The following is a 15,499-nucleotide window of genomic DNA, read 5'->3' as shown; positions in this document are numbered from 1 at the left end:
GGATTCATCCAAGGTATGCAAGGATCGTTCAACATAAGAAAATCAATTAATGTAACACACCATATCAACAAATCAAAGCAGAAAAATCACATGATCATCTCGACTGATGCAGAGAAGGCATTTGACAAAATTCAACATCCTTTCCCGTCAAAAACACTTCAAAGGATCTGAATAGAAGGGAACTTCCTTAAAATGATAAAGGGAATATATGAAAAACCCATGGCTAATATCATCCTCAATGGGGAAAAACTGAAAACTTTCCGCCTAAGATCAGGAACAAGACAAGGATGTACACTATCCCCACTGTTATGTAACATTGTGTTGGAAGTTCTAGCCAGAGCAATTAGACAAGAAAAAGAAATAGAAGGCATCAAAATTGGAAAGGAAGAAGTAAAACTCCCACTGTTTGCAGATGATATGATACTATATGTCGAAAACCCTAAAAAATCCACAGCAAAACTACTAGAGCTAATAAATGAGTACAGCAAAGTGGCAGGTTACAAGATCAACACTCAAAAATCTGTAGTGTTTCTATACACTAGTAATGAACAATCTGAGGGGGAAATCAAGAAATGAATTCCATTTACAATTGCAACCAAAAGAATAAAACATTTAGGAATATATTTAACTAAAGAGACAAAAGACCTATACAAAGAAAACTATAAGAAATTGTTAAAAGAAATCACAGAAGGCCTAAATAGATGGAACGGCATACCGTGTTCATGGATTGGAAGACTAAATATAGTTAAGATGTCAATTGTACCTAAACTGATTTACAGATTCAATGCAATACCAATCAAAATCCCAACAATTTACTTTTCAGAAACAGAGAAACCAATAAGCAAATTTATCTAGAAGGGCAAGGTACCCTGAATTGCTAAAAGTATCCTGAGGAAAAAAATTGAAGTCGGAGGTCTCATGCTGCCTGACTTTAAGGCATATTATGATGCTACAGTGGTCAAAACAGCATGGTACTGGCATAAAGATAGATATATTGACCAATGGAATCCAATAGAGTGTTCAGATATAGACCCTCTCATCTATGGACAATTGACCTTTGATAAGGCAGTCAAACCAACTCACCTGGGACAGAACAGTCTCTTCAATAAATGGTGCTTAGAGAGTTGGCTATCCATAGGCAAAAGAATGAAAGAGGACACATATCTCACACCCTATACAAAAGTTAACTCAAAAATGGATCAAAGGCCTAAACATTAGATCTAAGACCATAAAACTGTTAGAAGAAAATGTAGGGTATTATCTTATAAATCTTATTCTTGGAGGTGGTTTTATAGACCTTACACCCAAAGCAAGAGCACTGAAGAAAGAAAGAAAGAAATGGGAATTCCTCAAAATAAAACACTTTTGCACATCAAAGAACTTCATCAAGAAAGTAAAAAAACAGCCTACATAATGGGAGACAATATTTGGAAACAACATATCAGATAAAGGTCTAGTGTCTAGAATTTATAAAGAGATTGTTCAAGTCAACAACAAAAAGACAGACAACCCAATTACAAATGGGCAAAAGGCTTGAACTGACACGTCTCAGAAGAGGAAATACAAATGGCCAAAAGGTACATGAAGAGATGCTCAACTTCCCTGGCTATTAGAGAAATGCAAATCAAAACCACAATGAGATATCATCTCACACCCACCAGAATGGCCATTATCAACAAAACAGAAAATGACAAGTGCTGCAGAGGATGTGGAGAAAGAGGCACACTTATCCACTGTTGGTGGGAATATCAAATGGTGCAACCGTTGTGGAAGGCAGTTTGGTGGTTCCTCAAAAAGCTGAATATAGAATTGCCATATGACCCAGCAATACCATTGCTAGGTATCTACTCAAAGGACACAAGGGCAAAGACACAAGCAGACATTTGCACACCTATGTTCATAGCAGCATTATTTACAATTGCAAAGAGATGGAAACAGCCAAAATGTCCATCAACAGATGAGTGGCTAAACAAACTGTGGTATATACATACGATGGACTATTATGCAGCTTTAAGACAGAATAAAGTTATGAAGTATGTGACAACATGGATGGACCTTGAGGGCATTATGCTGAGTGAGATTAGCCAAAAACAAAAGAACAAATACTGTATGGTCTCACTGGTATGAACTGATATTAGTGAATAAACTTGGAATATTTCGTTGGTAAGAGAGACCATCAGGAGATAGAAATAGGGTAAGATATTGGGTAATTGGAGCAGAAGGGATACAGATTGTGCAAGAGGACTGAATATAAAAACTCAGAAATGGACAGCCCAAAACTACCTAACTGTAATACAATTATGTTAAAACACTGAATGAAGCTGCATGTGAGAATGATAGAGGGAGGAGAGCTGGGGGCATAAATGAAATCAGAAAGAAGATAGATGTTAAATATTGAGACGGTATAATCTAGGAATGCCTAGAGTGTATAATAATAGTGACTAAATGTATAAATTTTAAAAATGTTTTTGCATGAGGAAGAACAAAGGAATGTCATTACTGCAGGGTGCTGAAAATAGATGGTAATTAATATCTTAAAATTTCACCTTGTGTGAGACTAAAGCAAAAAATGTTTATTTGGTACAAAATTTATACTTTGACTAATGCATTTCCTAATATAACTTATGTAGATAGATTGATTGAACACCATAAGTACTTGGAATCTTGGGTAGGACATGAGATTTTGTTGGTTTGTCCAGAGTGATGCCCTGATGAATCCCAGAGTGATTCTATCAGTGAGTGGAAAAGTATTTGCAAAGTCCCTTTCCGGGAATGGTGAGAATGGGGAGAAATTCAACTTCCCCAAGTTGAATTCTTGATATTCTCACAAGCAGTGTGGACAACCAAAGCTATAGGCTGAGTCCCCAACCTTGGGGTCTGTTCATATGAAACTTAACCCCACAAAGGATAGGTCAAGTCTACTTAAAAGTTAGGCCTAAGGGTCACCCCCAGGATAACCTCTTTTGTTGCTCAGATGTGGCCTCTCTCTCCAGCCAACACAACAAGCAAACTCACCACCTTCCCCTGTCTACGTGGGACATGACTCCCAGGAGTGCGGACCCTCCTGGCAACGTGGGACAGAAATCCTAGACTGAGCTGAGACTCAGCATCAAGGGATTGAGAAAAACCCTAGAATCTGCTGAGATTTAGAAATCAAGGGATTGAGAAAACCTTCTCGACCAAAAGGGGGAAGAGTGAAATGAGACTAAGTGTCAATGGCTGAGAGATTTCAAATAGAGTCGAGAGGTTATCCTGGAGGTTATTCTTACACATTAAGTAGATATCACCTTGTTATTCAAGATCTAGTGGTGAGGCTGGAGGGAACTGCCTGAAAATGTAGACTGTTTTCCAGTAGCCATGTTTCTTGACGATGATTGAATAATGATATAGCTTTCACAATGTGACTGTGTGATTGTAAAAACCTTGTGTCTGATGCTCCTTTTATCTACCTTATCAACAGACGAGTAGAACATATGGGATAAAAATAAATAATAGGGGGAACAAATGTTAAAACAAGTTTAGTTTGAAATGCTAGTGATAAATGAAAGCAAGGGGTAAGGGGTCTGGTATGTACAATCTTTTTTTTTCTCTTATCGTTTTATTTCTTTTTCTGTTGTCTTTTATTTCTTTTTCTAAATTGATGCAAATGTTCTAAGAAATGATGAATATGTAACTATGTGATGATATTGAGAATTGCTGATTGTATATGTAGAATGGAATGATATGTTAATGTTTTGTTTGTTTGTTGTTAATTTTTTTAAATAAATAAATTAAAAAATTTACAAAAAAATAAATAAATAATAGGGGGTTCACAGGTTAAAATAAATTTAGTTTGAAATGCTAGTGATCAATGAAAGTGAGGGGTAAGGGGTATGGTATGTATAATCTTTTTTTTTTCTCTTTTTTGGTTTTATTTCTTTTTCTGTCGTCTTTTTATTTCTTTTTCTGAATTGATGCAAATGTTCTAAGAAATGATGAATATGCAACTAAGTGATGATACTGTGTAATACTGATTATATATGTAGAACGGAATGATCACATGTTAATGTTTTAGTTCGTTTGTTGTTAAATTTTTTAAATTAATAAATAAATAAATTTTAAAAAAACTAAAAATAAAAAGATAATGGAGTTATACAGAGAAGGTAGGGTTTAACAAATGAGTATGATGCTGAATCAACATATTGATATTTATTTTAGTCTTCAATGTCTTAGAGCAGCTAGATATAAAAACCTAAAATTATGGAATTGTAATCCATACCAAACTCTGAGATCTGTTCTGCAACTAATTGTTGCAACGTGCTTTGAAATGTATTGCTTTTTTGTATATTTGTCATTTTTCGCACACACAAAAAAGTAAAGTCAATAGTGATAAAAAAAAGAATAGGAAAAAGATCAGACGTGATGGTGGTTGTCATTTTAACAGCTTCAGAGAATCTCAGCATGTTGAAACTCATTATTTTTGCTTATTTCACTCCATTCTGAGGATTAAGATTGTTTGAAATTTTTCACATATATTATACATGGTTCTGCCAAGGACATCTTAGTATACTTTTCCCCCTTTTTGGCTTCTTGCCTTGAGAAATATTCCACAAATTGAAGTGACCACATCAATGCGTGTGAACAATTTCATAACTCTTGTTAAACTTACTCGATAGGTCTCAAGAAAGACAAAGCCAATTTACAGCACAGGCCAGCTGTGGATATATGCCTCTTTTATAAGATCTGCTTCTAATTGGGCTTTGCCAATATGAAGTCTATAAAATTGTTACAAACCGAAAAAAAAAGGTGATAGTGGAGTTATACTGAGAAGGTATGGTTTAACAAACGAGTATGACTGTTGAATCATTTTACTGATATTTCTTTTAGTAGCATCAGGTTCGATCATATGTTTACACCACTGTTCGCCAATCTACTTCTCAGTCAGTGCATCTTTCAGCCACCTCTATCTTCTTGGCCTCATGTATGATGCCCAAAGTTAACAGTCCATCAACACTCTCAATGTAAGATAATTTCACTGTTCCCAAGAGTGATATTTCTTTTAGTCTCTAATATTATAGAGTAGCTAGAACTAAAAACCTAAAACTGTGGAATTGTAACCCATACCAAACCGTGAAATCTGTTCTGCAACTAATTGTTGCAATGTGTTTTGAAATTTATTGCTTTTTGGTATATGTTATTTTTCACAAAAAAAGAAAACAAACAAAGGAAAATCACCAAAAAGAACATTTAAAATCACAAACCATTAAATCCCCAGAGATAACCATGCTATATTATTTGGAAGGTACACTTCCACCCTTTTATTTTTCCTTGTGTTTTCTCATTAAGCATGCAATAATATTATGCATACTGTTTTGCAACTTTTCACTTAAACTACATCTAACTTTTCCTACATCATTAAATACGTTATACACATAAAAAAAAAGCACTGCCATCATCATGTTAAGGTTGCTGTTTTCTTACATGCATCCTATGATTTAAACTATTTGCGCATACTCAACAGACTATCTCAAACCTAGAGCTAACATACTCATTACCATAAGCCCACCTTTGCCAAAATGCTATAAAACTTTCAGAGCCTTTTCATTTTCAATTTGCTGTGACAGACCTGAGGTTTGCAAACCTCCTACTCTCCTTATATTGTGCTTTATAATAAACCTCTTTTACACTTTGAAACCCTATATTACAGGATTGATCACTGTATACATCAGGCAGCATAGCCACATTTTGTCCAGCAAAAATTATACTTTTAGATATATACTCAATAGATATATATACATATGTCTATCAACCCAAATGTCCATCAACACTGGACATAATATAAAATATTATGGTATTATGGTATATTACATTGAATATTATGCAGTAATAAAAAGAAAGGAACTGCTATACTAATCATCATTGGTAAACCTCAAAAATATAACACTGACTGAAAAGAAGCAAGGCACAAAAGAGAGCATTCTTTATGAGTCCAGTTTTAGAACTTTCAAAAATAGGCAAAACAAGTTAAGATAGTGGGGGGGGGTGTGTACTGATGGGGGGAGTTGGGGAGGGAATGAGAGGGTATTCTAAGATGCTGGTAATATTAATTTCTTGATTCAGGGGGTAGTTACATGGAAATTATATCAAGATGTACACTCACAATTTGTTACTTTTCTATATTATGTTATGAGCCAATAAAAGTTTAATAAAGAAAAAAAAAAACTAGCACACCCACAACATAAATGACCAGTAGTCACAATATAACAATCTTCAAGAGGAAAAGTATTTCTTTTTTGCATATGGCCCAGAAAAGCCACCTGCTAGTGATGATGCTGGAAGTGAAGAGGTCTAAGAAAGTAATATTCTCAGTCAGAAAAAAAAAAAAGCAACTTTAAAATGTAAGTAAAGCACAAATGTTAAAATGTGTTAATGGTGCTCTCCAAAACAAGTAGATTGATCATACAGTTACGATGGAATGCAAAAGTGGTTTGTGAAACTTTTTAATTTCAAAAGTATATTTATATTTTATAATATAAGTCATTTTGGAAATACAACAGAACACACATTATAATAAATGTTAATACTGCCTTTCATATGTGAGGGTGGTAAGGAGAAGCAGAAGGGAAGGAGAATATCACAGGAATTTTTATTACAGAGAAACAGCATATCCATCAAGCAAGTGGCACGGGGAGTCACTACCAGGAGGTATGCTGTTATGAAATCTTATTCCTGAAACTCTAAGAATCCTTGATTGGGACTGTGGATTGGAGGTGGCTGTAGAGACTGTCAGAAAGAATGCTGGGGTGCACCATGATCTGTTGCTGCCATCTTTTTTTGGTCCATCTAATGTTTTTAAATGCTACACGTCTTTGAGTTTCTCTAAAAGTTTCCATTTCACTTCTATACTGTCTCCAGAACTACCTGCCATTCCAAACTCACTGACACTTCCTCATCTGCATACCAGAGCTCCTGGTGGATTGCATGCAGTTTGTGCCCCAGGAGGCTGAGGAAAGACAACATGGCAGTTGTCCAGAGGCTATGAAACGGTTTTAAGTAACTGTCCCTACAGTTGTAATTGTCACTACAAAAACAATTCCTTAGGAGAAAGAAAACTTCAGGAAAGCTGAAAATTTAGTTAACCAGTGTTTTCTAGCTACATGTGGAGAATATGGTGATATTACTACATTATTCAGGTAGAATCGAATCTTGTCTGTAAACCAAATTAGATCGTTTTACTTGTATTTTAGTTGTCTATCTTCCATACTAAAAGACAATTTTAGCTGCCCCAGGACACAATGTAGTAGCATTAAGTATATACTCAATAACACAGTGAATCAATAATAGCACTAATAATATACAGTAAGATTAAAATAGATCATTTTAATTAGGTAAAGCTTTGAAATAAATTCACACTCAAATATAACACTATTCTCAACAATCAATAGTTTTGCCAATTGTTAGTAAATCTAATGCTGGACTTTAATGGAAATATACTTTTCAAATTCGCCCTGAATTATATCTTTGATTTACAACCTCCTAGAGCTGCATAACTCTAAATGGCAGTTCTTAAAGTATGTTCTGCAAATCCCTGTGGTACTGAGAGATCTTTTCAGAGAGTCTGTGAAGTCAAAACTACTTTCATAATAATCCTAAGAAGGTATGTGCCATTTCCACTATAGTGACATTTGCACTGATGTTACAAAAGCAATGATAGGTAAAACTACTAGCACCTTAGTGAGAATCAAGGCAGTGGCATCAAACATACTACCCAGTAGTCACTGTATTCTACACTGCCATGCACTCATAGTAAAAATAAAAAAATAAAAAAAAACTTTTACTTAAAAATGTCTTTGAATAAGCAGTAACAATGATCAATTCTACTAAATCTTCATTCTTGAGTGAGAAGGGAAGTACAAATAAAGCACTTCTCCTGTATACCAAACTCTGGTGACTGCTAAACTTGCTATTCTTTTCACAGACCACTATTTTGACTTGCAAGAACAACTGATAGAAACTATGCATCTTCAGACTTGGGAGTATTTGGCAGACGTTTTCTTGAAAATGAACGAAGTAAGCCTCACTTCTAGAAAAATAAATGACAGTATTTGCTCCCAATTACAAAATTTCAGATCAGAACTTTGGAAAACCTGTATCTGCCACTATAAGCTTGACAGCTTCCCAATAGGGAAAGTCTTTTCTGATGAGATTGGTTCTGATGTTAACAAATCTGATTTTTTGGTATTTTATAATGATAAAGTGGGACAACATCTGGCATGCTTGTACAACCCAGTGAATTAGTATTTCCCAAATGAGCAATGCATGGTGGCACAAGATTATGCATAGTTTAAATCCATTCAAAGCACAAGATGGATCAATGGATTTTCATTTGGCAGAATAAGAAAAATTCATTCATTTGCATTCAGATTCCACTTTGCATCTAACATTTGAAGATGATGGTGGAATTATACATTGCAGTGTACTTTCAAACCAGGCCCCTCCTCAACCACACCTTACCCAGCAACCGATAGCGTCATCCTATCCTCCAATCACAACGCCTTCTTTACTGGCCACCTTTTTTCAACCCTCTACCCGGCTACTAAACACCTCACGCACTTATCTCTCTCTCCCATTGGCTCTAACCCCCCCCCCCATCCTCCACTTCTCCTCCGTCCCAAGCCATATTTAGATATAATCTCTCCTTCCACCTATCAGCTAAGCCCACGGCCACCCTTTCCTGAGATCATCCCCCTCTCCACCGCTTCTATATAAGCAAATGTACTTCCCTTAATAAAGGTCCTTGTGCGCAGTCCTGCTAACTCCACTTGGTCCCGTGGTTTGATTTCCGTCCCGCGCGCGCATCCTGCCCTGTTGAGCCCCGGGAGGCGTAGGCCAACGCCTCCCCTGACCGCTGGCCGCAGAAGACCCCCCATCAAGGAAGGCTTAGCAAACCTCCCTCCCCGCAATACATAGAGACAGGACTTAACAAATGAATATGAATGCTGAATCATTAAATTGCTATCTCTTTTAGTCTCCAGTATTTTAGAGCAGTTAGAAGTAAAAACCTAAAATTCTGAAATAGTAACCCATGTCAAAGTCTACAACTAATTGTGGTGCTGTGCTTGGAAATTTATACCTTTTTTGTATATATGTTATTGTTCACAAAAAAGAAGGAAAAAAAAAGTCAATTGTGATGATAAAAAAGTATTTAAGCCCTCTAGCCTCCTATATTCTGGAGCAGCTAGAAGGAAAAATATGAGAGGACTGTATGGTAGCCCATGATAAACTCTGGGATATGTCCTATAACCACTTTTTGAAGAGTGCTTTGAAAACTATTGCTTTTTTATTTCTTTGTTTTGTATATATGTTATACTATACAAAAAAAATGTTGGAAAAAAGAAAAAAAGAACCTACTATTTGTCGAGTGTCAGTGCAGTATCAAAAAAAGAATATCCCCTGGGCAGGCAATGGTAGCTCAGTGAAAGAGTTCTCACCTGCATGCTGGAGACCCGGGTTTGGTTCCCAGTCCTGCCCATGAAAAAAAAAAAAGAGAATATCCCCTGAGCCAGGATTCAGCATCAAGAGATTGAGAAAGACTTCCTGACCAAAAGGGGGAAGAGAGAAATAAGACAAAATAAAGTTTCAGTGGCTGAGAGACTTAACAGAGTTGAGGGGTTATCCTGGAGGTTATTCTTATGCATTATCTAGATATTCCTTTTTACTTTATGGTATATTGGAGTGGCTGGAGGGAAGTACCTGAAACTGTTGAGCTGTGTTCCAATAACCTTGTTTCTTGAAGATCATTATGTAAAGACATAACTTTTACAATGTGACTGTGTGATTGTGAAAGCCTTGTGTCTGATGCTCCTTTTATCCAGAGTATGGACAGATGAGTAAAAAAATATGGATAAAAAATAAATAAGCGGGAGTACAATGGTAGTTCAGTGGAAGTATTCTTGCCTGCCATGTGGGAGATGTGGGTTTGATTCCCGGTCCACACACTTCCCCAAAAACAAACAAACAGAAATTCAACAAACGGCACTGCAATAACAGGGTACTCACATGGAAAAATAATGAATGTGACCCCGCTATACAGCATACAAAAATAAAAAAATAAGTAAGTAAATGATGGTGGGAGATGACAGTGGTGATAAATACATGGTATGTGATGATATTGTGAGCTACTGACTATACACTATGTATGGACTGTATGCATGTGAAAATTTGCCAATAAAATTTAAAAAAAGAATATCCCTAATTAGCTGAAAAGGCCATTAAAATATTCCACCTTTTTCCAACCACATTTCTTTATGAGGCCATTTTTTTCATGTATTTCAATCTAAAACATATCACAATGGATTGAATGCGGAAGCATTCAATCTGTATTCTAGTAAGTCAAACATTAAAGAAATTGAAAAAATTGTACAACAATCCACTTTTTTTTGTTTTGGAAAATACAATTGTTTGACATAAAAATATGTTATCTATGTTAAGATATAATGGGCTTACTAATTTTCATTTAATTAATAAGTATTTTTAAATTCTGTTTTAATTTCTATTAAGGTAAATATTGATACATTTATCTTAAATAAAAACCTCTTTGAGGTCCTCAATAATTTTTGAGTGAAAGAGGTCCTGAGACTAAAAAGTTTGAGAACAACTACCTAGAATATAGGTTTACATGGAATCAAAAGTTCTTTCAATTTCTACAAGAAAGAAACATACATTTTTAATATATGCTAATTTTTGGATGCTCAGCTATAGGTCTTTGCAGAGCAATCAGTTTTGTACTAAGAATAATACTAAAAAAAAAAAAAAAGGTTCTTTCAATTTCTTTGAGGAGCCAAAGTATCTATTTCAATATATCTGTTAACTAAAAAGGGAGAGACAACAACCTTAGAGTGGAGAAACCCAGCAGAAGCCACCATAACCAAGTGATCAAGGCCATCATCATCATCATTATAAAACATATTGACATCATGAAACCTCTGTTATGATACACTGAGGATACAACTTTTTTGTGATATTATTTGCAAAAATGTACAAACTCATTCAAATCATGAGAAAATCAGACAAACCCAAAATGAGGAACATTCAACAAAAAGAAATTGATCAATGATTTTTAGATGTGCCCAGATCATGAAACACTAAGAAAAGACTAAGGAAAAATTACAGATAGGAAGAGACTAACTAGAAATAACAATTAAATGCAATGTGGGATCCTAGATTAATAAGACTCTAGAACAGAAAAAAGAACATTAATGGAAAAACTGCTGAGATGTGAATAAGGACTATAGTTAATATCATATCAAGGTAATTTTTTGGTTTTCACAATTATACTTAGGTTATGTAAGATGGCAATGGTAGGGAAAGATGGGCAGGTGATATACAGAAACTATACTATTTTGCAACTTTTCTGTAAACTAAAAAATTAGTTTCAAATTAAAAAGTTAAGTTCTCAATTTCTGAAAATTGTCACCTATGGCTTAACAAATCTTTTCAGTTACTGTCTATGCTGGTTTGAAATTGTTATGCACCCCAAAAAAGCCATGTTCTTCCAATCTAATCTTGTGCAGGCAGACCTATTGTTTGGGTGGGACACTTTGATGAGGTTGTTTCTGTGGAGATGTGACCTACTCAATTGTGGGTCAGACCTTTTGACTGGGTTGTTTCATTGGAGATGTAACTCTGCCCACTCATAGTGGGTCTAAATCCTTTCTACATGGGTCTTGATTAGTTTACTGGAATCCTATGAAAGAGGAGACATTTTGGAGAGAATTCCTTTTGAGAATGAGGAGAGAGCCGCAGAACTATGATGAGACTACCACAGAGTTCACCAGCCAGCGAACTTTGCAGATGAAGAAGGAAAATGTCTCCCAGGGAGCTTCATGAAGCAAGAGGCCTGGAGAGGAAGCTAACAGATGCGGTGTTCACCATGTGCCTTTCCACTTGAGAGAGACACCCTGAACTTCATCAGCCTTCTTGAATGAATATATCTTTCCTCAGATGCCTTAGATTGGATATTTCTAAAGACTTGCTTTAATTGGGACATTTTCACAGCCTTAGAAGTGTAAACTTGTAACTTATTAAATTTCCCCTTTAAAAAGTCATTCCTTTTCTGGTATATTGCATTCCAGCAGCTAACAAACTAGAACATGTACCTTGTAATTTAACCACTTTTAATGTTTCCTTTTCCTCCACTCTAGATTAATACAGAAGCACCTTGGTTTCCTTAAAAGATAAACACTGACTATCTACAAAGTCAACACCATCACCATGCACAATATAAACGCGCTATTTTAGGAAGAAAGGTCTTTTTGTAAATATCACTTATTTGTATGTGCTGGTTTGAAATGATGTATGTACCCTAGAAAAGCCATGTTTTGATCCTAATCCCATTTTGTAAAGGCAGGCATTTCTTCTAATCCCTATTCAGTATTGAATGCTTGAAACTGTAATTAGATCATTTCCCTGGAGATGTGATTTAATCAAGAGTGGCTGTTAAACTGGATTAGGTAGAGGCATGGTCCACCCATTTGGGTGGATCTTGATCAGTTTCTGAAGTCCTATAAATAAGGAAACATTTTGGAGAATGAGAGATTTCTGAGAGAGCAGAGAATGACATAGCCATGAGAAACAAAGTCCACCAGCCAGCGACCTTTGGAGATGAAGAAGGAAAATGCCTCCTGGGGAACTTCATGAAACAGGAAGCCAGGAGAAGAAGCTAGCAGGTGATGCTGTGTTCACCATATGCCCTTCCAGATGAGAGAAACCCTGACTGTGTTCACCATGTGCCCTTCCAGATGAGAGAGAAACTCTGTGTTCACCATGTGCCCTTCCACTTGAGAGAAACCCTGAACTTCATCGGCATTCTTGAATCAAGGTATCTTTCCCTGGATGCCTGTGACTGGACATTTCTATAGATTTGTTTTAATTGGGACATTTTCTCGGCCTTAGCAACTTATTAAATTCCCCTTTTTAAAGGCCATTCGTTCTGGTATTTTGCATTCAGGCAGCTAGCAAACTAGAACAGTGTATGTTTGAAATTTCTCTCTATATATATCAATTAAAAAACAGATACTTGTTTAGACATGTAGTCTTCTCACTAGGCTTACTGACCTTTTTTTTTTTTTCTAACATGAGCAGGCACTGGGAATTGAACCTGGGTCTCCAGCATAGCAGATGAGAACTATGCCTGCTGAGCCACCGTGGCCTACCCTTACTGACCTTCTGATCACAAATTTTACACCAAAGAAGCTTTGTACCTAATTGAAACATTGAAAGATAATCTTTTGAAAAATGACTGTGTATCTAATACATAGTTGACAGAAACTATGGAAATCTTTATGACATAAATTATTTCAGCTACTAGAGGAAAACAAGGGTAGTAGAAGACATAAGTAGTATTTAAAAGAATTTTGTGACAAAAACAAGTAAGACATTATTCTGTAAATTTTAAATTGATTTCAATTCATACTTACTTCTCGGACTTCCACAAGATGGTCTGGAGGTAAGTGAGCTCTTTTGCTCACTGATTGCAGTTTGGAATGTCCAACATTAAAAAAAGAAATGGCATTTTGACTTGGTCTCCTCTGAGATATAGGAGAATTGCCACTAGATGCAAGTGAGAAGCTTCGTGACTTCAGAGGAGGATTATTCTGTTAGAAAAAGAAAAGCATTCTTTTTCTTTTTATTAAGGCTCTATAACACTTGATCTACCATATACTTAAAGTTTACACATAAACAGTTAAAGAAATTAAACTAGAGTTGACTACCAGAAGATTTCTGAGGATAAAATTTAAGATCCTCAAAATTTAAGCATTTCACATACCCCACAGTAAACTTGGTGATTTATTTAGAAAATTCATGTTCCATTCTGTGCTACCAAGAATATTTTTCTCATGAAAAGATCCTCGCCACTATTAGTTATCTGGAAAATGATATCAAAACCACAATGAGATACTCTTCCATGTCCACTAGAAGGGCTAAAATTAAAAAATTAAAAAACTAACAATAAAAAAACAAGGATTGCCAAGGATGTAGAGAAACTACTGTGGGGAATGTAAAATGGCATAGCTACTGTGTAAACAGTCTGCTTCCTCAAAAGTTAAACATCGATTTACCATATAACCCAGCAATTACACTTCTAGGGTATATATCAAAGAGAAATGAAAACATATTTTATCACAAAAACTGGAACACAAATGTTCATAGCCGTATTATACCTAAGAGCTACAAAATGAAAACAATCCAAATGACTATCAACTGATGAATGGATAAACAAAACATGATAAATCCATTCAAAGGAATACTATTCAGCCATAAAAGGAATGAAATACTGATACATGCTACAAAACGATAAACCTCGAAAAAAAATTATGCTAAATAAAAGAAGCCAAACTCAAAAATGCCATTATATAAATGATTCCATTCATATGAAAGGTCCAGAATAGGCAAATTCACACAAGCAGAACTAGATTAGTGGTGGCCAGGGTCTGGGAGAGGGAAAAACGGGGAGTGACTACTGATGGATATAGGATATCTTTTTGGAGTGATGAAGAAGTTCTGGAATTATACAGTGGCAATGGTTACAAAACCATTGAACTGGATATTTTAAATAAGTAAATTTTATGACATGTGACTCACATCTCAAAAAATGTAAAAAATAAAAATAAAAAAATATTCTTTCTCTACTTGTTGTGCATTAATACAGAATATAAATCCACATACCTTTCCAATAGCTTCAGTGTGATGTTGTGTACATATCTGAAGTCTGCTAACCCAATGTTGCCGTTCTTTAGCATCTGTGGCTAATAAAAAAAATTCTAAAAGTTATTCACATTTATATTTATTTTAGGAAATACAACTAATTGTCTACAGCATGAAGAATGCGTAAATGAAAACCAGGGACTGTTCCTAATCTCCCTAGAGCAAATGTCCCTAACTGGAGAGAGGCAGGAAAGAGGCTAATGTATCAACATTGTTAGGTAGTAAAACAGTTGGATGTGGATATTTCATTAAGGAGGATAACTGCTAAGTGGAGATAAAGGACAGACAGGCCTTAAGTTTTCTCATAAAAATACGCTCTTGTTTAAAGAAACAAACTTTATTAAGCATTTGGTGAATACTCAGTACTTTCTGCTCTCTACTAGCATGTTCAATTAAGACTACCATTATACTTTATATATATTAATTAAATAAAAAAATTCTAAGCAATTAAATTATAAAAACAAGTTATTCTTTTTTTTTAATGGATATGAATATTTTAATAAGCTCCAACTATGAATATTAGTTAGTAAAAACCACAATGAGGGCATGCAGACCAAATCAAGTAGAGGCAAAATAATCTCCACAGCAGACATAAAAAATAGCTTTTAAAGAGGTTTATGTTTTAGGACTCTCAGTAAGCAGGGTTGCTTCTACACATATTTGTCAGAAGGGCCAATCCTAAACAGACTGGTTTATTGACCACTTAGTAATTCCAATTTCAAGTGAGCTCTATCACAGATGACAGTAATTTCTC

General features: G+C 35.3%; 1 protein-coding gene across 2 annotated transcripts in view; it reads right to left on the bottom strand.

The window, feature by feature from the left end:
• OSBPL11 (oxysterol binding protein like 11) overlaps positions 1-15,499 on the bottom strand; it is a 137,749-nt gene that overhangs the window by 82,510 nt on the left and 39,740 nt on the right. For both annotated transcript variants that reach the window (XM_077118059.1, XM_077118060.1), the window contains exons 4-5: positions 14,707-14,786; positions 13,458-13,634 (exon numbers count right to left, since the gene is read on the bottom strand). In XM_077118059.1, coding sequence (XP_076974174.1) covers positions 13,458-13,634; positions 14,707-14,786 — 257 coding nt within the window. The remainder of the gene's footprint in view (positions 1-13,457; positions 13,635-14,706; positions 14,787-15,499) is intronic.

Source organism: Tamandua tetradactyla, chromosome 10 (genome assembly GCF_023851605.1).
Source record: "Tamandua tetradactyla isolate mTamTet1 chromosome 10, mTamTet1.pri, whole genome shotgun sequence".
In the NCBI taxonomy this organism is placed as follows: domain Eukaryota; kingdom Metazoa; phylum Chordata; class Mammalia; order Pilosa; family Myrmecophagidae; genus Tamandua; species Tamandua tetradactyla.
The sequence above is the reverse complement of the archived record's forward strand: the minus strand, read 5'-3'. Positions and strand labels throughout refer to the sequence as shown.